Source organism: Zootoca vivipara, chromosome 13 (genome assembly GCF_965207765.1).
Source record: "Zootoca vivipara chromosome 13, rZooViv2.hap1.1, whole genome shotgun sequence".
Lineage (NCBI taxonomy): Eukaryota > Metazoa > Chordata > Lepidosauria > Squamata > Lacertidae > Zootoca > Zootoca vivipara.
The window spans coordinates 13,997,599-14,022,600 of NC_142596.1; the positions used below are offsets into that span (position 1 = coordinate 13,997,599).

General features: G+C 43.4%; 1 protein-coding gene across 2 annotated transcripts in view; it reads right to left on the reverse strand.

The window, feature by feature from the left end:
• The window catches only part of LOC118092866 (NAD(P) transhydrogenase, mitochondrial), a 61,308-nt gene extending 37,423 nt beyond the window's left edge, over positions 1-23,885 (reverse strand). Inside the window, exons 1-4 of one of the 2 annotated variants that reach the window (XM_035131505.3) lie at positions 23,783-23,885; positions 20,618-20,802; positions 9,685-9,914; positions 7,529-7,746 (exon numbers count right to left, since the gene is read on the reverse strand). In XM_035131505.3, coding sequence (XP_034987396.2) covers positions 7,529-7,746; positions 9,685-9,914; positions 20,618-20,756 — 587 coding nt within the window. In that variant the 5' untranslated portion in view covers positions 20,757-20,802; positions 23,783-23,885. Of the gene's footprint in view, positions 1-7,528; positions 7,747-9,684; positions 9,915-11,441; positions 11,541-20,617; positions 20,803-23,782 lie in introns of those variants that run through there. The other variant, XM_088656579.1, reaches the window with a different exon arrangement.
• Between the last annotated feature and the right edge of the window lie 1,117 nt (positions 23,886-25,002).

Consider the following 25,002-nt stretch of genomic DNA (forward strand, 5'->3'; position numbering starts at 1 on the left):
TCAGGGCCGGATTTAGGTTTGATGAGGCCCTAAGCTCCCGAAGGTAATGGGGCCCTTTTATATGTCCAGCTGTCCTTTGTCAACACACAAATGGTCGCTGTTTCTTGTGCTGAATATATGCTATATGGTGATTTATGGGCCTAATAGGTATCTAAAGCCATTTGCACATGTTGGTATGCAACCAGTCCATGAAGAATGTAGGCACCCTATATATTGTTGTTGTTGTCGTTTAGTCATGTCCGACTCTCCGTGACCCCATGGACCAGAGCACGCCAGGCACTCCTGTCTTCCACTGCCTCCCGCAGTTTGGTCAGACTCATGTTGGTAGCTTCGAAAACACTGTCCAACCATCTCATCCTCTGTCGTCTCCTTCTCCTTGTGCCCTCAATCTTTCCCAGCATCAGGGTCTTTTCCAGGGAGTCTTCTCTTCTCATGAGGTGGCCAAAGTATTGGAACCTCAGCTTCAGGATCTGTTCTTCCAGTGAGCACTCAGGGCTGATTTCCTTCAGAATGGATAGGTTTAATCATCTTGCAGTCCATAGGACTCTCAAGAGCAGGCACCCCCAAACTCGGCCCTCCAGATGTTTTGGGACTACAATTCCCATCGTCCCTGACCACTGGTCCTGTTGGCTAGGGATGGGAGTTGTAGTCTCAAAACATCTGGAGGGCCGAGTTTGGGGATGCCTGCTCAAGAGTCTCCTCCAGCACCATACTTCAAAAGCACCAATTTTTCGGCGATCAGCCTTCTTTATGGTCCAGCTCTCACTTCCATACATCACTACTGGGAAAACCATAGCTTTAACTATACGGACCTTTGTCGGCAAGGTGATGTCTCTGCTTTTTAAGATGCTGTCTAGGTTTGTCATTGCTTTTCTCCCAAGAAGCAGGCGTCTTTTAATTTCGTGACTGCTGTCACCATCTGCAGTGATCATGGAACCCAAGAAAGTAAAATCTCTCACTGCTTCCATTTCTTCCCCTTATTTGCCAGGAGGTGATGGGACCAGTGGCCATGATCTTAGTATATATATATATATATATATATATATATATATATATATATGAGAGCAAAGCAGTGACATTTTAGGGAGCAGGTTAGCATTACTTACATCATAGGAGCCTACGCAACATAAAACACTGTTGCTGTATGTAGGTTTTATTTTATTTGTTTTTTATCTGATATTTTGGACATGTACATCCAGGTTTTTTCCCTTTAAATTTTCTGGGGGCCTCCAAGAGAGTGGGGCCCTAAGCTATAGCTTGTTTAGCTTATACGTAAATCCGGCACCGAGTTACTTTGGCTGGCAATGGGGATTGTTTCCCCCTCTGTCTCTTATACAGCCTGATGCTATGGTTCACTGATGCTATGGGGATAGGGCCCAGTTGCACATTAAGTAGAGGCATGTCCAGTGCTGTTTTCTTTTCTTTTTTAATTGGGTTTTTTAATAAACAAGAATAATGTTATACAAATAAGTATGCCAAGTTTTCTCATGTCATTTGTGTATCACAAAAAATAGCATAATAAATGTGGGAAAGTCTCTACAACACACCGTATGTTTCATTATTAGTGGTCAATTAGTGGTTCTTGGTTTATGAATTGGTTTAAACAATTAGGAAGAAGAAGGAAAAAGGGGGAAGGGGGAGTGGCAAGTGGGATGGGCTTCTATTATTCTACATAATGTGTGTGTGAGGGGTTGTGTCAGCATTACTTGTAATGGTTCTCTTACTATTCGTTTGTTGTATTTCCTTGGTTGCAGGCACGAGAGGTTGGGTGTGGCTTAGGGTATGGTTGGTTTTCTTTGGTTGGTTGTAGTGAGAATTGTGTGTGAGTAGAGTGTGAGTGTGTATTTTTGAATCAGGTTGGCCAGATTGATTAGTATGCTGTCAGGGGATTCTTGTTGTTGTCTTGTTGGGCTGTGGATAAAGGGAAACCATAGCCTACTGGGGTGAAGGCGTCTTCTTCTATTTGTCCCTGTAGTTGATTGGTTAGGTTTTTTTTAATAAGGCTGTTTCCCATACTATTTGATACCATTGGTTCATGCTTACTCCTGACAGGTCTTTCCCGTGTCTGGCTATGATGTTCCTGGCTGCTAAGAGTAGGTGTGTTATGAACTCTTTGTGGTGTGAGTGGGCATTATTATCTTGGTGGATGTTTAGTAGTGCTTTTTTTTCTTTTAAAAAAATGTTTAGGGGTGCTCTCATTTTGACTCAAGAAAATCACAATTTTATAGTTCAAATCAGGAAAAATAAATACAAAGATTCACAAAATGTTCAGGGGTATGCGTACTCCTGCATCCCCCCCCCAGGTAAAAAGCCCCAGGCATGCCTAAGGTTCATTAGGGGTGCAGAACTTCCAAACAATTAGAGCTAAAGGCAACCTTTATTCTGGGTTCACTCTAGTTCTCTGAAGAAGAAAACAAGATGTTTATATTATTTCTTTCTTTTTTAAGGAACTGGGTTTTGTTTTGTTTTGTTTTTGCAGGGGGGATTCATTTTGAAAGCATGTTAAGGAAATCCACATCCATGGATGCTACCCAACATAATGCTTCCAACATAAACGTTCTTTGGAAAGTCGCAGCAATGTTTGCCTTATTTTTTCACTTCATGCAGGGTTTACACTATTGCTGATTAACAAGGGAATCCCTCTGTTGTATATGTAAAGAGGAATAATTGCATCCATGCCTGCATTCACTCTGCCTACAAGATGATCCAACAGGAGGTCGACTCATAGACCTGCTGTCATAGCACACAGGGCACCCCTCGAAATCATTGTGCATACTTGATCTCCCTTGGTTGTGTGCTAGCTCCATTGACCTCAAACTAGGATTGTTGGGCTACTGAAACTGAGATGCTAGCAGGGAGGCCTGCATGCTTTATGCCATACAACACCATAGCCATTTTGCAGGTCAAAGGAGCTACTGGCATGATCTCACCTGCACTGCAGTGCTACCACTGAAGATGGAAGGAGGATGGAACAGATAAAGAGTACTCCAGTACACGAATGTTGATGTGTCAATACATCTGTATTTAAGGAAGAGGTGCAGAATTGACTCTGTCCAGCAGGCCGCCATCTTTAGTTATGTCAATAGCAGCGAAAGGGATGCTTGAGCAGCCTCAGGACTGCAGGGCTAGGGAAGGGGAACTTAACGCTTTCTCTCCCATTTCTCACCCCTCAGAAGCTACCAGTTGCGTTTCAAGCACCCCGTTGATGCTAATGGGAGTTTTCCTTGAAATGCAAATCACTGCTTCAGATAGACTGTTTTGCAGGGGACAGACATCAGTGTCAAGTTCTTATTTAAGATATCGGGTTATTCATTTTGTAAGACCAGAGCAAGAGGCTGTTTGTTGATGAACAAGTTAACATACAACTGGACAGGAAAATGAAAGTAGCCACTAGAAAAAGCTAAACGAGTCTTAGCTCCAGCCCATAATAACTTTGGGGAGAGCGTTCTCGGTGGCAACTCCCAGACTTTAGAATTCCATCCCTAGAAAAGCTAGACTGGCTTTTTCCTTTCTTGTTCCGACAGGCATTTGGGAACCGACTGCTTTTAACAAAAGGGCTGGTGCCATGCTGTTTTTAATTGTAATTATTGATATGCTTTTAATATATGTTATATATGTGTATATCGTTATAATTCTATCAGTGTTTGATTGTTTTTAATTATTGTATTGTTTCCCCCCCTGTTTTTTTCTCTGCAGTTCTTTTTTATCTGTAAGCTTCCTTGAATCCCATCAGGGAAAAGGGTGGGTATTAATAAATATATCATAATAACAGTAATAATAACTGGCCACAGTGTTTAACTCTTATCATTACCCATTACTACAGTCAGGAAGAGAAGGAGTTAACCTTCTCCTCTCCACTTCTCAAATTCTGAGGCTACATAGGCTTCTCTTTGGGCAGCTATTTGCATGACAAAAACCATGCAGGTTATTGGCATTCACACAATTCCTGTCACGTCTAGATGGACTCATTTTTGCCCTTCTTGGGTGTTTTGTGCAAAGGAGGACAGCACTCAGCCCTCTTCAAGCAATCTTTGGATTTGACAAATGGCAAAAGTTGCCATCTTATGCCAGAAAAGGAACATCAAACGAGCCGCCACCATTGCTTTCCAGAAAACCATTGTATAAGCAATACATTGAATATATCAAGGCACTGTTTTCTCAGGAGATTGTATCCAGGTAAGCAGGTCCAGAATATGCTACTGACACCTAATTTGTCTTCTAGAAGTGCTCAAAAACAAAGATGTTCTGGAACCAATTGCAGAAACAGCTGCAGCCCCAGAAATATGTGGGAGCCCTTACTCTGCTATTAACACAACAAAAGCAGAGCATGTGAAAGAACAAGGCCTTTTCAGTTGATAAACTTGAAAGTCAATCCAAATTGCCTCCAGATCAGATTTTACATCCAAGGTGTTTTTGAATGACCAGGTAGTAGCGGAGACCCAGTCCTAGCCACATTTATTCAGAAGCAAGTCCCATATTTCCAACTGAGTATGCTTGAGTTTGAAGCCTTTCATATCACATTGACTGTACTATGAGCCAAAACCTTTGGGGCCACTCATTGCCATTCAGGAATAAACACATTTTGAATCAATTCACATTTGGAACTGATTTCAAAGCTGCTGGATTTCTTTCTTTCTTTCAACCCAACAAACTGGTTTAAATGCTATACCAATTATGTACACATGCTGCATCTTGAAATGGTTCAGAATTAAAACCACTTCATCTCAATTGGACTCATTTTGGTCAAGACACTAAGCCAGACTTGCCATTGCTGTATTCAGAGAAAACGCTTGCGTCTTTTAAGAACCGTGCATCTGGGAGATGTTAAGTCAGGTGTAATCTCTCCAGCTACAGGGCCATTACACACTCTTTACGCTGTGATTTAAACCTGACAACACTATTTTTCCAGGCTATTTTCCTAAACACTTACTTGCTTCCTAAGTGCTGGCATCTAATAACATCCCACATACTTTCCTTCTGCCCAAATGAGGTGTCATAAATGGCCACTGAAGAGGCCTAAAATTATAATCTCTCCCAGAACAGAAGACTGAGAGGTTAAGTGTCATTAGCGTTCCCACACAACACAATATCTCCTAGAAGATTCTACACATCTTCTCTATATTCACGTATAATAGGGCATGCACACTGTTGCTGTACAGGGCCGTCTCAAGCACGTCGGCCGCCCTGGCGCCGCGGTGCGGAGATCGCTCCGGCGCCCCCGCCCCGCTCTGTTTTTTGCCACGGCTGGTGGGCGGGCGCAGCACGCAGTACAGTTTACGCGCGACTCTGCCACGTGGCGCCCCCCTACCGGGCCGGCGCCCTGACGCCCCGCGCCACCCAGACTACCCCTAGAGCCGGCCCTGTTGCTGTATATTCTCCCCATCTAAGACAGGAGTCCTCAAACTTTCTATTACCAGGGCCCATTTGAGAAGGCTGATCATTACTGAAGGCCCACAGTCACCAAACAGTGATCAATAGAAGCCAAGTTTGTTTTAATCAACTAGCAGTTACCGACTTCACTTTCTACTGATACCTAATTCATTTTTGGAATTTGCTAAATTGTTTGCCATAGTACATAGCTCATATTTCCTCAAGACATTTATTCTGGAAGTACCGGTAGCGTGAATCACTCTCTACATTTAGGACAAAATTTGCTGATCCAGAAGCCTTAGGAGAAGAAGGCCTTTTCATTTATGTTTTCTGCTTCTCACGCCAACATTCCTCTCAAAATGTATTTATTCATCCCCAGTAGTTTCTTTTCCCATTATCCTTTCACATGCAACTTATGCTTTATTCTCCGCTCCAAACTGCTAGTTTCTTTCAACTCACCTTCTTCCCATAACAGCTTTCCTCTCTTATGCGTATCATCATCATCATCATCATCATAGTATAATAAATACTATAATATAATAATAAAACCACTGAATTAATTAACTTTTGGGTACTTTGGAACACAGGTGGCACTGTGGTCTAAACCACAGAGCCTAGGGCTTGCCGATCAGAAGGTCGGCGGATCGAATCCCCACGACGGGGTGAGCTCCTGTTGCTCGGTCCCTGCTCCTGCCAACCTAGCAGTTCGAAAGCACGTCAAAGTGCAAGTAGATAAATAGGTACTGCTCCGGCGGGAAGGTAAACGGCATTTCCGTGTGCTGCTCTGGTTCGCCAGAAGCGGCTTAGTCATGCTGGCCACATAACCTGGAAACTGTACGTCGGCGAGGTCAACGCTGCAACACCAGAGTCGTCCGCACACAGTTTTGGGTTTCCTTGTTGTTGTTTTTGTGTGTGTGTGTGTATGTTTGTGTGTGTGTGTGTGTGTGTTTTAAAGACATTATTTGTTATATATTCTTCTGTGTACCTAGGAAATCCCTTGACTATAAGGAAACCACTTCCTTATTTTTGCGTGGTCCTGTTTTGCTTCCTAACTCAAGTGCTCAGCCACTTGAATTTGTTGTTAAAAGGAATGATGATGGTAATCCCCAGGTTGCAATTTGGAGGTCATCCCTATCCCTTTAAGGAGCCCCATTCCCGGTGCAGTTTAATCAACACTTCTGGTATCAAACTGAAACAAAGCCAGCCACAGATGGTTTACAGCCACCACTGAGTTGTGGGGTAGAATGACTCCTTCTAAGTCAGTCGTGGCCTACCATCCAAACGTGGCTTTTTAATATACCGTGGTTTTCTTAGTTCTGTTTCTCTGCTCCTTCGTGCTCCTCAGCCTCCTGGAGCAATCAGGGCTCTTGGTTTGCCCAGCAGCAGCTAGGAAGAAATAGTTGCAGTGGATAGAAAAAGCAGTAGCTGCTGCCAATGGTGGAGCTTCATGCTCTGGCACCGGGGGTGGAGAGCAGGTGGGGGCGTGGCTGGCATGTGTTCTGGGGGCATGGCGCATCGCACGCAGGCGGGGTGGCAGCCGTGATGGCGCCCTCGGGATTGCGCTGCCCGGTGGCGGAGCGCCCATATCGCCCCTTCCTTCCTACGCCCCTGGCTGCTGCAGAACTATACTGTAGTCTCATCTGTACTATACATTTAAAGCAGTATCAAACCACTTTAAACATCCATGGCTCCCCCCAAAGACTCCTGGGAGCTGTTGCTCCTCATAGAGCTGCAATTCCCCAAGTTCCCTCAGATGAGAGATCGACTGGTAAACCAGTCTTGAGAATTGCAGCTCCGTGAGGGCAGAATAAATGCAATCTAACAGTCGTTCGGTGCCCCAAGCCATGGGTTCTTCCTGCGACAAAAGTCTCCTCCCAGAGACCACCGTTCCCCCACCTTTATGATTTAGACTGATCCAGGCACCTCTGAGCATCATGACTGTCCTTCTGGCACTAAAGTGGGAGAGGCTGCAAATATTTGTAGTGGGGCTGAGGCTGGAATTGTACTGATTAATCTGAAATGATAGCCCTGGTCCTTCACTATTGCAAAACTGGCCGCAATTGAGAACTGTCCAAGTGGGATATATGACAACAGCTGAAACAGAAAATTCAGCCCTACAAAAAATAGCATTAGTAGAGAGAATATTGTGGATCCTCACCCTGCAATGTTGGCCATTGAACTTAAGGCATCATATCCTTGAGCGATAGTGACTCGAGGAACTTGGTCCATTGCCAAGACGGTGGCCTTGCGCCGAGCAAGTTTATCCAGCAGATCTGGGTTCTGAGCTGGATAGATGAAGCTGACAAGTGTCGCCTTCTCCTTCAGTAGGTCTGTCTCATGCACTCCCAACACTTCATTGAAGACTGGAGCTCTGACCTGAAAAAAAGAAATGCTTTGTTTAATCCAAAATATTAATCCATATCCAAAATATATTTCCGCGTACCTAAATTAAATACCCTCCAGAACACCTTCTCCAACATGGTGTCTGTTATGTATTCAGTGGTCTGTGTTTGCCTGAACTTGAGTCTGGACTAAGGATTCTGAGCCCCTGTGTTCTGATTCGATACATGATATCCAATCACAGAGCATTTCAGGATTTGGGCCTCTGCCATTGGCCCATAAACTCTGAGATGTGATTTGCAGCTTGGAAGTTTAGACAGCCAATCACGTTGGGAGTGGCCCTGGTCTTCAGAAATGTATATAAGCAGTTGCCTTGGCCCTGTTGTCCAATTCTGTTAGTTCAATAAAGGTTCTTGCTGTTTTCACTGTGTCTTGCCTCATGGGAACCCACCTACACTTCAGTGTCTTCCAGATGTTTTGGGCTACATGTTTCATGCAGCTCAACCAACTCAGCTGTGCTGACGAGGATTGATGGGAGTCATAGTCCAATACAACAGGAGGGAACCAAGCTGGCGAAGGCTGACTTATAGAATGCCACCTCTTCAACCAAATCCCTCCCCCAAACTCACCTTTTCCATGAACCCTTTAGTTCCTATCCCACAACAACTGAAACAAATCACATTCACCCCTTCTTTCCACTTCTCTCCTTGTCTTCCCCTGTGCTGAAAAGTAGGTTGTAAGCTTCTTGGGCAAAGGCTATGTCTTTTTATATGATCTGAAGAGAAACCAGAGTATATGCTGGTCTTATGCTGGTCCGTGACCCAAATAAAGTTTGATACTGATACTGATTTTGTTGACTTCTGTAAAGTGTCATGAAAATGTATCGCACAATGATGATGATGTTCAATTGCAGTCCTACTGGGCTTAACTCATCTCTGTTCATGTTGAAACACTTTTGGGGTGTCCTGATTTTTACTTTTTGAAATATGAAATATGGCAACCCTAGTGAAGCAGGATTAGGGCATAGGTTATGACAATGGCTCCCAGCAAAACATTTACATTTATTGTAAATGTGAATTCAGTCAAAGATGATATTTGTTTGTTTCCTTCTTTGCTCTTATTATACCTGCATTCTACACCCCCTCCACACATCGATGACTTATAGCAAGCAACTTCAGGGGGTGTTAGTCCTCTAAACAGTGAGAAAACAAAGGGTGCCTTCTAAGACCCTAGGGCAGGCATCCCCAAACTGCGGCCCTCCAGATGTTTTGGCCAGAACTCCCATGATCCCTAGCTAACAGGACCAGTGGTCAGGGATGATGGGAATTGTAGTCCAAAACATCTGGAGGGCTGAAGTTTGGGGATGCCTGCCCTAGGGTGTTTGGAAGGAGAGTTTTAAGCGCATGATGGAAGTTTCTGTTTGTTCAATTAACATTCAATTAAAGTGAATTAAAGCACACCCTAAAGTGAATTGTAGCACACCCTAGTGCCACAAATCCACTTTTTAAAAAAGGACTTGTTACAGCTAGGGACAGGGAAATTTCAGTGTAAGATGAAGAAGTTATTAATGGGAAGCCATAACCACACCATGAGCAAATTTGTATAACCACCCTGTAAACATATCAGAAAGAATGCTCAAGAAAGACTGGACATCTATAGCAGCTGTGATATATTGCTTTGGGGGGGGGGGCAGAAGAAGAGAAGAGGAAAGCAAGTCTTCAACCACCAGCTATGTCTATGACACATCCAGAACGTATAGCCAGAGACATTTTGGCAAATTCAAAAAAAATCCACCTTGACAGAAATTTTACCCCTGAAAAAGAGGATGTGTCCTGGAAAAAGAGGACACATGGCAACCCTAGCCGGCGCATTGAATAAGGTTGCCCAAGAGATTTGGGTTTGGAGATGGATAGATGAAGCTGCCATGTCATACTCCCACAAATGTAAGTCTATATATTTCACTAGCAAGCTTGCCTTTAACACAAGATCAGATCCAAACACCGTTTTCAAGTCCCCAATTTTTGCTCCAGCGTGTTTGTATAGATCATCGGAGAACTTTGCTTCTTCACCAGCTCCATGTTCCACTTGCACATTAAAGCCTTGCTTCACTAAAGCTTGGACGCCAGCGGGAGAAAGAGCTACTCTCTTCTCGTTTTTGTATATTTCCTTGGGCACGCCAACAATAAGATCCTTGTAGCGAATTCCTGAATAAAACAAACGTAGAAACACAACATACATAAAAGGGAAGTTAAAGGCCCAGAAACAACATTCTTTGGCCACCAACAGAAGGGCTGTTGTGCCAGTAGTGTAAGGGGCTGTTGTGTGCTAGTGAGAATAGAGGTGGTGCAATAGGGAAATCCAATGCAACAGGTGTACTAGTGGAACCAAGATGCCTACAGGAAGCCCAAAAGCAGGACACGAACACTCTCCCATCCTGCAGTTTCAAGCAAACGGTATTCGGAAACACACTGCCTCAGAAGCATACTGTGACACCTCAGAGGTGAGGTACCCAAAACAGAGTCTTCATGGAGGATCTGAATGACCACAGAAATATTTGAGAAGTTGGCAAATATCAGGGTCCTGGGTCGTTTATGGATTCAAAGGTTGAAACCAGCACTTTGCACTGAGTCAGAAGCTAACTAGAAGGCAATCCAGATGTTACAAAATAGATATGACTACTTCATATAACAGTTAAACGATGGAATCCAGTACCACAATATGAAGTAGTGCCCACTAATGTAGATGTTTTTAGAAGGGGATTATACTAATTTGTGGAGGATAAGGCTATCAACGATTGCTACTTACAATGGCTTTGTGTTCCTTCAAGTATTATAAACACTAAGCCTCTGAATACCAGTTGTAGGGAAGCACAAGCGAGAGAGTGCTATTGTGTGAAGGCTTGTGGCCTTCATGTCAGCATCTGGTTAGTCATTCAGAGAATGCTGGAATAGACAGCCCTTTCTTCTGATCTATCAGGTCACTTCTTATGTCCATACTCATGCCCCCCTAGAGAAGAGGGAAATTGTGATACCTCTACACAATTCCAAGGAGAGAAAGTTGTGTTTAGTGAGAAGCAGCTGTCTGTCTTACTGGCTCTTTCATACGCACAAGTGAAATGTTACAGTTTTTTCCAGTCATATATCGTCTCATCTATTCCAGATATCTTTCAGCATCCTTCCTTCCCCTGCCAGGAAAACAGTTTCAGGTGGGGAGAATCTGGGTGGACAGACAAATCTGCATAAAGGTAGGACACTGATGTCCCATGGTTCTAGGTTTGTATTTACTGTAACAAGTACCCCTCATTTCTCTGTTCTCTCTAGCGTACTAGGAAGAAAAAGCTAGAAAAATATCTTTCCCCCCCCCCATTTCCTATTGCTTTCAGTAACTGTCCCAGTTATAGTGAAAAAACTAAGTGGATCTTCTCTCTTCCTCCAAAGCTTTACTAATATTGAGTGGCCGACTCTGTAAGACCTCACTCACAATGAGCCCTCTTTACTCACACCAAACATTTCCACTGATTGCCCTCCACGGGGTTACATGCATGTAGTGGGGTTGTGTGTGTTTGGTTAGTGACACAGAGCACCGCCAAATGAGACATTCCGCCGCTGAAAGTTTTTGCAGTGCTCAGTTCCACAGCCAACCCACACAGTCACACGAACACTCTGGTGGATGCCAAAAGAATAACAAATTAAAGTTTAGTTTATAAAAGGCTTGGCTGGGATGCTGCTTACAAAGGTTTTCATGCTGTTTACTCCGAGCGGGGAAAAGGTGTGGGAGAGGAGGCCACAAGGAATGACGAGACAACCTTAACTCTACAAGTCTAGGATTCAGACTCCTGAAGTGGGGGTGGGGGTGGGGAAGAGATAAAAAAATTAAAAGACAGTGATGTCAAGAAGAGTTTTCCCCACCCTCACCCCCTGGTTTGCGTTAACTGCAATTATTTGTAACAATTGTATGCAAAGAAGCCTTGGGAGTTTCTTTGCAGACAACCCACCCTCCAAATTTCTCCAATGAAAACTGGGACGTCCTAGTCTGTTGTTGTTGTTGTTGTTGTTGTTGTTGTTGTTGTTGTTGTTGTTGTTACCACACCCATCTAATTAGGTTGCCCCAGGCACTCTGAGCAGCTTCCAACTTACATAGAAATATAGAAAATTAAATACAGTATTTAAAAAACTTCCCAATACAGGGCTGCCTGCAGATATCCTCTAAAAGTTGTATAGTTACTTATCTCCTTGGTTCAGGGGGTCTCATAACTCCATACCATCCAACATTTCTCCAGCAAAAATAGGGATGTTCTAAGAGAATGTGGGACATTCTGGGATCCTATCAGAAACTCGGACGGCTTCTGAAAATCCAGGACCATCTCTGGAAAATAGGGACACTTGGAGAGTCTGCCCAACATGCAGGTTGAAGATGGAAACATAAGACCAGGGGCAGGATTTAAAGATTAAACACGGCCACATCCTACCTTTTGAGTAACATAATAATGATGATGGTGGTGATAATTATAATGACAACAACAGCAGCAGCAGCAACAATTTTATTTATTACTCACCAGTGTAAAATAAATTACAATCATAAGAATAGAGTAGGTCCTAAAAATGTAGACCTCAAGTGTCATGGCACTTTATTATGAAGGTGCCAGATGTGCCTCTCTGGGGAGGGATTTCCACATTTAGAGGCTGCTATAGAGAAGGTCCTCTCCTGGGCCACCCCAGGAATTACCACAAGGGCCTCTCCTCTGCAGATCTTAACACCTGAGACAGGGCTGTCTTAAGCATATGCTGCGCCAGGGTGCAAAGATCAGCTCGGCGCCCCCCCCCCCAGGTTGCCCAGTCCCAGGCGCTCAGGAGGGCGGAGCTGGCCGGCCGTCTCAGCGTCTCGCTGGCTTGGTTGACCCTGAATTCATGGCACAGAGCCGCCAGCAGAAGAGCCCGCCGTGGCTCTCTGACCGAAGGGCAGTCTCTTCCCCGGACTCAACTCTCGAGCCCCGGACTTTCGGCCTGGCACCCCTGAGAGCCCGGCGCCCAGATGCCCCGCACTCCTAGCACCTAAGGGTAAGATGGCCTTGACCTCAGAGAATCTGTAAATTATCTGGGGCTAAGTCATTTAGGGCTTCATGTCAAAATTCTATATCGATACCAGTCACTATTACATAAATTGCAGGAAAACAGAACAGGGGGTTTCAGATGCAAATTCATTTGCTAGCCATAGCACATTTAAAGATATTTTCAGACCCACTGAAGCTCACTTAAACCCTCAAGAAACACAGCTGTGAACAGCCATTTCCAAAGGGCGGTTTCCTTGCTAGTTCCCACCTTTCATTATTTATTGAAAACATGTTAAGAATGTGCCCTTCATCTAGGGTGCATAAATATAACAAACAGCCATACAGCCCCCAAAACACCATACAGCTATAAAACACATAATAAAAATGCAACAAAATAGAATTAAAGCGGTTAAAACAACAGGGCAAGCTGATGAAACAGCTTAAAAATCTTTAAACACCAAGGCAAGCAGGTGTGTTTATGATAGCAGTACCAGCACCAGTCATAAATCGAAGGGAAAGGGATTCTTCAAATAAGGTGCCACTGTGGAGAAGTCTGTTTTGAGTGCCTCCCTTCTTATGGAATGCTTTCCTCGCTGGGGTTCACCTGTTGCCATTTTTATCTATTTTTAGGTGCCTGGCAAAAACTTTCTTTTTTTACTTGGGCCTTTAGTTTGAAGGGTTTCAAATACTTGTAGCCTCTTTTAGTGGGGCAGGATCTGTGAGACCTATTTTTTTATTTGTATGGATGAGGGCTTTTTTGAAAGGTTTTTTTTATTGGTTGTGCATTTAGATTTAGTGTGTACATTTTGTTTGTATGTCGCTTTGGGTCATTTTCGTAAAGAAAGCAATCTAAGAAGAAGAAGAATTGGGGCTTTTTTAACAGCCGGAACTCACCGGAACTCGGTTCCAGCACATCCGGAACTCAGTTCCGCAAATGGTGGGTGCCATTGCTGTTCTAAGAGAACAAGGGAGGCATTCATGGTGAGTTCCAGCACCTCTTTTTCTTGAAAAATAGCACTGATGATGATGCTGACAACTCTGTAAGGTATAAACTATAGTTCTCAGGAATCTTTGGGGGAAGCAATATGCTTTAAATGTATGGTGTGCATTAAAAAGGTAAAGGGACCCCTGACCATTAGGTCCAGTCATGACCGACTCTGGGGTTGCGGCGCTCATCTCACATTATTGGCTGAGGGAGCCGGCGTACAGCTTCCAGATCATGTGGCCAGCATGACAAAGCCGCTTCTGGTGAACCAGAGCAGCACACGGAAACGCTGTTTACCTTCCCGCTGGGTGGGCAGGAGCTGGGACCGAGCAACAGGAGCTCGCCCCGTCGTGGGGATTTGAACCGCCGACCTTCTGATCAGCAAGCCCTAGGCTCTGTGGTTTAACCCACAGCGCCACCTGCGTCCCATGTTGTGTGCATTAAGCCTTAGTAAAAACATAAAGCAGCTCTCAGAGCTTTGGCATATCGACCTCTGCTCTATCATCTTCCCTTACCAACCAGCAACGTGCTTATTTTCTTACAACTCTCTCCCTTCTCTGTATAATTACGATGTCAGTGTGACATTTGGGGTAACATTTTCTGCAAGTCTGAAATCAGTTAGTGTATACATAGTGTTGTCCAATATTTCTCTACTACAAAGCCATCACTGCACATTTCCAAACCCTGCTTCTTAGTCATTAAACTCTTGTTTTAAATTGACTTTTTCTTTGCTTACTTTATCTCATTGGGAAATCATGTTCTGGAACATGCTAAAAAAAAAGCTAAACTACTGTTCTTGTAAGCATAAACTAAAGAATATTTCGTATGCCATTGTTTCCTTATTCTTTACCCGATTGTAGCAAGTAAATTGCAGGATGAAGCTGTTGTGTGTCGAGGTACCAAGACAATCTCCCCAATAACTCACACATCACACAGGAATTTAAGTTTAAGGTTTTTGGCATTATTTTGGCCACAGCTTTATTTACATACAACTAATGTGAGTGTTTTAAGTGTGCCTGGCATGCTCTGGTCCATGGGGTCACGAAGAGTCGGACACGACTAAACGACTAAACAACAACAACAACAAATGTGAGTGGTTGCTTAGCCATTGGTTCCGGCAAGCTGTCCCCCGCCTGGGACAGAACTGACTTCCACTAGCATACTAGGGAAGTCAGCATAGGTGAGAACTCCTGAAAGGCTATGGCTAAAGGTATGCACTCACAATATATTTGAAGCCAAAGAATCCTGGGATCCTGTATACAATAAAAAACCAAATAGAAACATTACAATCAGAGATAATCAACTAACTTTTACAGAAAGATTTTTTTCTAAATTTCCGGCACTAGCTTCATGGTATAGAAGGCATTCAGCAGGCATGTCTCCCACTTCTGCTGCGACCAGCTCCCCTCTCCCCTGGTCTTCCAGGACCATGAGAGGTATGAAGCAAAAGGAGCAAAGGCAGGCACACTGGCACAGTCTCAGATTGATTGGGAAGGACTTGGGGGAGACTTAGGCAGCTGTGGGCAGGCTCTACAACTGCCTCACAGGTGTAAGACCTACCAAGAAGAGTTGCTGGACTCATTAGGCCTGGCACTCGTGAGCAGACTTTGTTTCTTCTAATAAAGAGCTAACTTCCCTTACTCCGTGTGATTTATTGCTGGCTGACTCCTGACAGACCCATTCATAATTTCATTACCGCAACCCCACGTGAATGAGGTTATGCTTAATAAGCTTTGTGGCCAAGCAGGACTTTGAATGTGGGTCTAAGTCCGACAACTCCAGCACACAGGCCCTCCGGTGTGAAAAACAAGCAAATGCAGTACAGTCCTAAACCGGACCTGGGAGACCCCCTACAATGAAGAAAGGAATCCTTAAAACACTACCTTGATCACATTATTTTGTTTCACTTTCCCTCGAAGCAAACTGATTTCTTTTGAGACGCAAATATAATTTGAAAAATCTGCAGGCACGCCCTTGGGTCTGACCTTGAAAGGTAATGGCTTCCAGCGCTTGACACAAGATATGTAAACTGGATGCTAATAAGAAACAGAGAAGAGTGACTATAAAAAAAGCATTAATCTCTGTAGCAGGCTACAGGTGAAGAACAATCCCTGGACCTTAAAGAAAGGCTCCTTGCAATTTTATATGAGCTACCTGAATTGGCCGACGAGCAACTTCTGATTTCTGGCCATGGCCAAGTGTAGGATAATAATAATGATTTTCTGAAATAAGCAAAAACTGCAGCAAAAAAGGTGCGAGGGAGAATTTTGATCTATAGTAGTATGCATTTAACAACCTTTCCGATGCAATATGCAAACCCAAACATAGCTATCCTTCAAAAGTCACACTTCTGCGAATTTAGTGATTCATTCTTTCCGGTAAGCATGTTTACAAAAATGCATATTTTAGGGGAAATTGTGCATAAAAATGAAGGTATTGGTGAAAACAGTTTGGCAAATACATTATATTAGGAGAAATTGCTTGCAAAAATGTTTACATTTTAAGGTTTGCTTTTCTTTTTTTAAAGATGTTTTGCAAATCACTGCAAAATGTGGGGAACTGAATTTAAGATGGGGGGAAACTGAAAATGACAGATCTTTCCATCCTTGGCATGAGGGAGGAATGAACTGTGAGGCTGAGCTGCATCAACTGCCCAAAGACCAGGACCTCTCTGTATGCAATAAGTGCAAAATGCTATGAGATTTTTGGCTAAGGATAACTTCAGGAAATGGAAAGCAATTCTTCAAGCTGTTAGTGGATGGTACTTCTCTTAAACATTTTCTGAACTGTACACAGTAAAGTGACAGGATCCACAATAATATTGGCGTTACTATCAATGCTATTGATCTAACTGTGATGGAATTTTTCATGTTGCAGAGACCCTTTTTTCAAACCAACATACCTTCCAACATTTCACAGTGACATTAGTTGTTGTTGTTTTTTAAAGATGAGCAAGTACTTAGCTCTAAAGCTTGCAAAATATACACCTGAAAGTATGTAAGCAAGGTCTGCTGAAATCTCAGAAGTCAGACTAGGGGCAGCTGACCAATGGCTGGAAGAAAGGATTTCAATGTCCTGAAAACTGGAATAAGTGATGCAAACTGGGGGGAAATTGCATAGTAAATAAAGCACACTCAAAAAGAGAAATTGTGCAAATTTGCCTAATTTTACACTGGTCGCAGAATTCAGCTCTTCTTGGACGTTTAAGGGTGTTTTTTTAAAAAATAAAATAAATAAAATCCTAGAGAATACACAGCTTTCGCCATAAGAAACAAATATGCCTACTTTTCTACACATTCTGCCCCACACTGAACAGATGAGAGGCCCCCCCCCTCAGGTTCACCTTCCTTCTATAGAAAAAAAACACCATTCACATGAAGTTGGTGTATCAGTTGGCAGCAGAACACTCAGAGCACGGCTTTTCAGTAAACCTTATGAATTCCTCCTTTGATGTAAACCTTGGCAATGAGTCTCTTGTATGTTTCATTGCACATCATGCCATCTGAACGAGAGCCAGGGCTGATAACCTGTACAATGTCCAGAGGCGGCTGACTGCTGGCTTCATTCCTTGCCGATTCAGTTTTATAATGCTAAAAGCAGGGCTTTTTTTTTTCGTCTGGAACTTGCTGGAACTCTCTGGTAGCCACCATTTTCATTATAAGAGAACAAGGGAGGTGATCATGGAGAGTTCCAGCACCTCCTTTTCTAGAAAAATAGTGATTATACCCCAGGTCTTTTGTAACGTATCTATTATTTAGATATGTTACAAAACTATGCTAAGTAACTTTAAATATACAGTGGAACCTCAGTTGTTGAACACTTCAGAAGTCGAACAATTCAGAACCCAAACACCGACAACCCGGAAGTGAATGTTTCCATTTTTGAATCATTTTCGGGAGTCGAACGGCTTCCGCAGCACGTTTTTACATTTTCACCATTCACTTTGCCGACAGCCCTTTTATTTTCGGTTTTTTAACATTTCGGAAGTCGAACATGGTTGAGCCTCTGGATTCAGCAATATTGTGGGAGAATTTTGCTGTTCAGTACTATGGACTTATCTAGATTAGAGCCGTAAGAATGCATTACAATAGTTTCCATTCCACATTGCACACATCATGTGCAACACTGTTTCTGTTCTGCTACAGTTGGGATTCTGCCAAAAACTACATTATTCACTTTGCTATGCGCTGTAGTGAAATTACAATGTCACTGTGTTATTCTATCCCATTACCTTAAATGCAAAGGAAACACAATGCAAACTGCCGGGAAGCATAATCAATTACATATTGTTTGCGGACTGAGAGCAGCAACAGGGAATATGAATTGTATTCGCTGGATTGATTTCCATTCTAGACATGAGGCGAATAAGTAAACATTGGCAATTTCTGCTCCCATTTCTGTTTTCCTCAGAATTCCCTGACATCCCTAACCCACACAATGTTGGACTACAACTTCCATCATCCCTGACCATACTGCTTGGGACTGATGGGGTGGAGTCCAGCAATATCTGGAGAGCCCTCCCAGGATACAGAATGAGGGATACGTATTGGTAATAAAAAAGGGCATAAATTTAATATCAGCACTCAGAAAGTAGGATAGCCTTATAAATAGTGCAACTGTCATAATCTATTAATCACTATTGACCATTGAACTCTGTGAAGACTTTCCCCCCTTGTTTCTAAAGCATGAGAATTCCATTCTTAGCCATTAATCAATACCCTCCCTGTCAGAAAACAAATGCCTTATCTGCCATTGCAGAACTGTTTTCATCTGTTTTCTTTTTTTTAATTATGACTACCAAGTAAGTAACCACGACCAAAAACACAACTTAGGAAGCTATTTGAAGAATGTGGAGTTCAGAAACGAACCTGATTATTATGTTGCAAAGAAACCCAACTCAGATTACACTGGAGAACTGTTAAATGTCATGTGTCTTTGAACAAAGTTTGGCTGAATCACGGAGTAATGTTACTGAAACCCTGATGACTGAGATGTATGTTATATCCTACATTCTCCAATAAATAATGGGGGGAAATTCCAGTTGCCTCTCTAATAGTACAGTATGTAATGCAGCTCCTTTCAAACTTTTAAGACCCAGGACCTGCCTTCAACATGCATTTGAGGAACCGTTTCTTGCTTTTTAAACCATATTTTTTGTGGAGTAGTAGTGCTGGTGTTGTGACCCACCATAGATCAGGCTGCAACTCAGTAGTTAGTCCTGACCTGCCTGCCGAAGACCAATTATTTAATGCATGTTTTGTTTGTGAGGTACAGTACAGTGGCTTTGTGTTCTGGGCTTTAGGCCCCAGTTCCACCTTGTTTCTTGAGAAAGTCGTTTGTTCTTTGTAACTAGCAAACAGCAGCCATTTCATAACTAGCCATGGCCCCATGACGGCCATTTTGTGTTGGTGCTGACAACAGTTTTCAGCTTTCCAAATGAGCCCCCAAAGGTTAGCAACTCATACTTTATCCAATCCTCAAAGGATCCCTTACATCACCCCCCCCCCCTTTCCAAACATCTCCTTTGGGTTAAAGGCAGTCCTTTCACAAGGTAGTACAGGCTTGACCTATTTGCCTAGGTAGGAAATATTTCTTGCGGTTGGCATTTTGTACAGGTCATGTTCACCTCCCTGAGGGAGACCCAAAGAACATGGAGGGGGGAAACTGAAGCTGGATTAAACCCCAGCTGGGAAAATGGACTGAGGTGGCTTCATCTTTGTCAGTTTTAAACTCTTTGAGGAAAGAAAAGATAACTAGGCTTAAAGATTGTAGGGGACACTGGAGGCTAGCCCCTAAGGGCTAATGGGACACTAGGTAAAGATGGACCCCTGGACAGCTAAGTCCAGTCAGAGGTGACTATGGTGTTGAGGCATTCATCTCGCTTTTCAAGGCCAAGGGAGCCGGCATTAGCTTTCTGGGTCATGTGGCCAGCATGACTAAACCACTTCTGGTGCAACAGAACACCATGACAGAAGCAGGTCATGGGTATGGGACGCAAGTGGTGCTGTGGTCTAAACCCCTGAGTCTCTTGGGCAGGCATCCCCAAACTGCGGCCCTCCAGATGCTTTGGCCTACAAATCCCATGATCCCTAGCTAACAGGACCAGTGGTCAGGGATGATGGGAATTATAGTCCAAAACATCTGGAGGGCTGAAGTTTGGGGATGCCTGCTCTTGGGTTTGCTGATCAGAAGGTCGGTGGTTCGAATCCCCGCAACGGAGTGAGCTCCCGTTGCTCTGTCCCAGCTCCTGCCAACCTAGCAGTTCGAAAGCACTCCAGTGAAAGTGTATAAATAGGAATCGCTGTGTGATGGAAGCCAGAACGCACGGAAACACCATTTACCTACCCACCAATGTCGACCTTTGTGCCTTCCTTGTTCCCCAGCCACTCTGGGCGGCTTCCAGCAAAATATGAAAAATAATAAAATGTCAGGCATGAAAAACTTTTCCTGAACAGGGCTGCCTTCAGATGTTTTCTAAAAATTGTGTAATTCTTTATCTCCTTGACATCTGATCGGAGGGTGTTCCACAGGGCAGGTGCCACCGCCAAGAAGACCCTCTGCCTGGTTCCCTGTAACTTTTACTTCTCGCAGTGAGGGAACTGACAGAAGACCCTTGGAAGTGGACCTCGGTGTCTGGGCTAAAAGCCACTGTTGAATGTCAAATGTTATATTAGGCCCTCAAGAAAAGAATTTCCCAATGCTTTTCATGGTCCCTGTCAATGGCCTGTGTGATGCTATCAGTTTTGGAAATATGGCAATATTTTTCATTATAGATGCCATCGAAGGAAGATGAGGAAGAAGAAAAAGAGGCTTTCGTTTTCATATTATCAGTATGAGAAAAGTGTTTTTGGCCACTCAAGGACACACTGTACCTTTTGCTGACTGGTCACTCCATAAAGTAGGGAAAGTTTTGAAAGAGCGTTGTCCATTTGAGGGCTGGAACGTCCTTGTGTTTAATGTCAGCAGGAAGGGCAATGAAGAGTTGCTAGCACATCGCACCAAGCCTGCCATCTTGGCAGTTCCAGAAACAAAGCACTCCGATGTTGGTCCAGTTGCTCTGCAGGTATAAAAGGTTTTAATTACCTTGAACTTAGTTCATGCTATCCCTCAGTGAGGCAGAACCGCAAAGTCGCGAATGCTTGAAAGTCATTCTGGAAATATGTGTATCTGTGAAATTATCAGCTGCTAAACCAATTTTTTTTTATTCTAAAAGCAGAGGCTACAGACATGTTGGCGACACGTAATCAACTTACCTCAACTGTCTACTAGGCTGGGGAAAGATACCCAGGAGTTTCCTACAGCAATTTGCCTGAAAAGGGCAATTAATGCAAAACTACAAGCTAGCAAGTTTCATAGTCTCTTCCAGGCCAGAGATGCAGCCTGAATTGAGATATATTCCTAATTACAAACAAATTGGGCACATGGATTACAGTTAAACAGGCCATGATTTAAATTTTAAAGGTCAGCAAAGTTATTGGATTTTCTTTAGGCTATCAAAATGTGGAAACTCTTACTGAATAAAACCCTAGTATACAAAAGGAATTATCCAATCATACCAAACAAGAGTTTTGTGGTTTATTCTTTCCACTCTTTGCCTGTGTCCTTGGACAAATGTCTTAATTCTCAAGCAGATACATGAGTGAAATGATCCCGTGAGTTCCCGTGAAGAGAAATTATTTTTAATAGAAACTTTAAATTGTACCGATGTCACGGAAACAGATTACACACAGAGGCACATGTTCACCCTCTGGACAATGACATTTCTACAGAGGCCATTTTCAGCTGCTCCTAAGAACCTCCATTTTATTTCTCAGGATCTGTCATGAGGGAAGACACACGCCAGGTGTATGCCTTTACAACAGAAACGTGTGATTCAAAGAGGTCAGCAAACTTTGCTGAAGAACAGTTGAGCTGGGCAAGAAGCCAGATCTGACAAACTGAAGATCATGCTAGCCTTACATAAATTTTAGAGGAGTTTGTTTTTGCTTCAGGTCAAAATGAAAATAAATTGTTGAAATGCCCACTCTGAAGCTCCCTTGCTCCTGTCCTTAATCTTTGATCCAAATTGATTTAGACATGAGATGCATGAACTTAATTATTGCGTGTTCCACAAGGCCCATTCAGGTTGTGTGGCAAGATGCTCTTCTGGCTAACTGTCTGGAGATTAGGGCTTGGCTTGGCTTTGAGTACAGAATTTAGCAATCTCTGAGAGCTTTTTGGGGGGGGGAGCACACCAGAAACATTTTCTCATGCACATTGTGCAAAGGGTTTTTTTTAAACTCATGTTTGTGTCACAGCTGACTCATAGGAAGCTTCGGAAGGAGACAAAAGCCAAGAATTGTGCTCAGGAGTCAAAGGACCAGACTGAAACTCATCTAGTAATGTAATAGAGGGGGAATGTGGGGAAGCACAGTTTTCAGAACAGGAGCAATGACATCAGACTAACTAACAAAAGCCACACCCACAGCATGCATTTAAGGTGCTGATAAACCACTTTAAACAGTCATGGCTTGCCCTAAAGAATTATGGGAACTGTAGTTTGTTAAGGGTGCTGAAAGTTGTTAGGAGACCCCCCCTAAACCCCTCACAGAGCTACAATTTTCAGAGTTCCCTGTGAAGGTAACCCCTGGATGGTTAAGTTCAGTCAAAGGTGACTATGGGGTTAAACCGCTTCTGGCACAAAGGAACAACGTGATGGAAGCCAGTGCACGGAAACGCCGTTTACCTTCCTGCCTCAGCAGTACTTATTTATCTACTTGCACTGGTGTGCTTTCGAACTGCTAGGTTGGCAGGAGCTGGGACAGAGCAACAGGAGCTCACTCCTTGGCACGGATTTGAACCATCAACCTTCGATCGGCAAGCCCAATAGGCTCAGTGGTTTAGACCACTACGCCACCGATGCCCCTCCCTGTGAAGAGGGATTGATTGTTAAATGACTCTGGGAATTGTAGCTCCACGAGGGGAGGGAAGAAAGAGATACCCAGATCAGGACCATAGTGGAGACAGGGTTCCAAACTATATCTCACTCACACAGGCAACTTGCCAATTTCTGGTTGTTGTTTTTTTAACGGCAGGTATAGGCACAGATACAAATATTATGTATCGCCTATTTTGACAAGTCATAAAACAAAAAAATCCAGGCTTACAAGCAAGTTGTATGTGATAATCATACAATTATCCAGACCTTATATACAGAGAGAGAATGTGGGCATGGACCCTTTAAGCCCCTGCGAAGTATAGAATAATGTTGCCAAGGTGCCTAAAATTCTGCATCAGGAAAGGCTGAATTCTAAAATAGCTGCAAATAAATTTATCACAGGTTTCCTAATTCCTATTGAGATACTACCATACATGTGCCCTAGGGAATTCAATGGGACTTGCTCTCAGGTAAGGAGCATAGGATTGCAGGCTCAGTTTGTTTCTGTTAATTATAAGGAACACCAAAAAACTAGGCTCACCTCTCACTAGAAATCCCATTCAGCCCCCATCTGGGTTTTGAAACTTCGAGTGACCATGCCCTTTCAAGTTAACGTTCACAGCAATAAGGGGTGGAAACTGCTTTTTCCATAAGAAAGAAAGATGAAATTTCCACGATGCTGAACGCACCACACACAAACCTACTGGGACTGGGAGATTACCTTTTTGCAAGGCACTTCATTGCAAATACCTGCATATTTCAGAGGCGAGCCTTTTCCTGCCATTACATTCAGGTCCCCAAGTCAAATTAAGCCCTGGTTTCAACCTGTAAGGCCAAGAAGATTTTTCTCTTCTTCAGTTTCCCCTAGGTAAGAGCCCCTTTAGCTTTCCTCCAAAGTGGGGAAGGGGTGTTGTGCTGCTTACTTTGAATGAGATATGACTTTGGCCTTCGTCTCCCCCCCCCCTGCAGCGGCCTGCCAGCCTCCTGACTGCAAGGGCAGTGGGAATGAGCCAAGGGAGAAAATTCCTCTGTATGCTTAAGCCAAGGGGTTTCGGGACTGTTAGAGGGACAGCTAAGGTGCATGGCACACAGGCTGAAGAAAAGCTAGCGAGAGACTAACCTGCAATTATTGGTGTCCTTAGGAGCTCGCTCTGTGCTTGTCCCCCATGGCACACAAAAGGGCAGCCCCGGGGGACTGCCTGTTTAGTGACCTTCACATCAGTGCCTTGCTTGCTGAGGAAGGGAGGGCATCTGTGTGGTCTATAAATAGGCGCCATGTGACCCCAAAGGCACATTCCACTTGGCACTGACGGCATGGAGGCTCTCAAAGCAACACACACCAGGAGCATGCTGGAAGCCTGCCCACAGGACTTGTATTTCCAAGTCTCCTTGTCACGACCGGGAAGTACAATCATCTGGGCAAAGTGGGCAGAGCACACATGCATTCAGTGCAGAAGGTCCCAGGTTCAATCCCCGGCATCTTCTGATTCCTGCATTGCAGGGGGTTGGACTAGATGACCCTCGTGGTGCTTTCCAACTCTACAATTCTGTGATTTTATGATTATATGAACTGAGAGCTGCTGCCAGCCAGTGCCAATATTGCTGTGGTAGACGGGCCAATGGTCTCACTCAAGGTGGTGCTTTGTGCCATGTCTCTGTTTTATTTATATTCTTATGAAATTATTATTATTATTCACTGCAGTGTCGTAAAAATATCAAAGTGGTTTACAATGCAATAAAAAAATAGTATTTCCTATGTACTGGTCTCACCACAACACCAATTCTCGCTTAAAATCTCCTGCATCTCTTGATCCCTTATAGCAAACAAACCCCTATCCTGGTGTTTGGAGAAGGAGGATGAAGAACTCTGGCCACCAAAGGAAATTGAAAAGCTGACCTTTGTGGGTAAAAGACAAACACCAGGTTTTTTTATTACGTCTTCTAACATTCTGCCAAAGGGCTTGCTTGCAGGCTTTGCCAAGGACAAATGAATAATCCATTTACTACAACCGCATCCCGAATATAACGCCATACAAACTCACGATAGAAATATAATTTTATTTTTATGTGCTTCGAGGATGGAATTTTACAAGATGATTAACTTTATTCTAAAATAATAAATGGATGAAACCAACATTGTTTGTGTATTAAAAGAACATCTGTAACACACTTAGCAAGGCTAGACTTTTCCTTATAGTGATTAATGCTCAGATCAAGTATTTCCTATAACAATTGGCCATAGAAATATTAATACAAGCAGCCTGGAGAAGGTAGATGGGGATGCCTGTATAATTCTCTTTATTGCAAGGTTTTTCAGTTTAGCCATCTTTATTTGATACT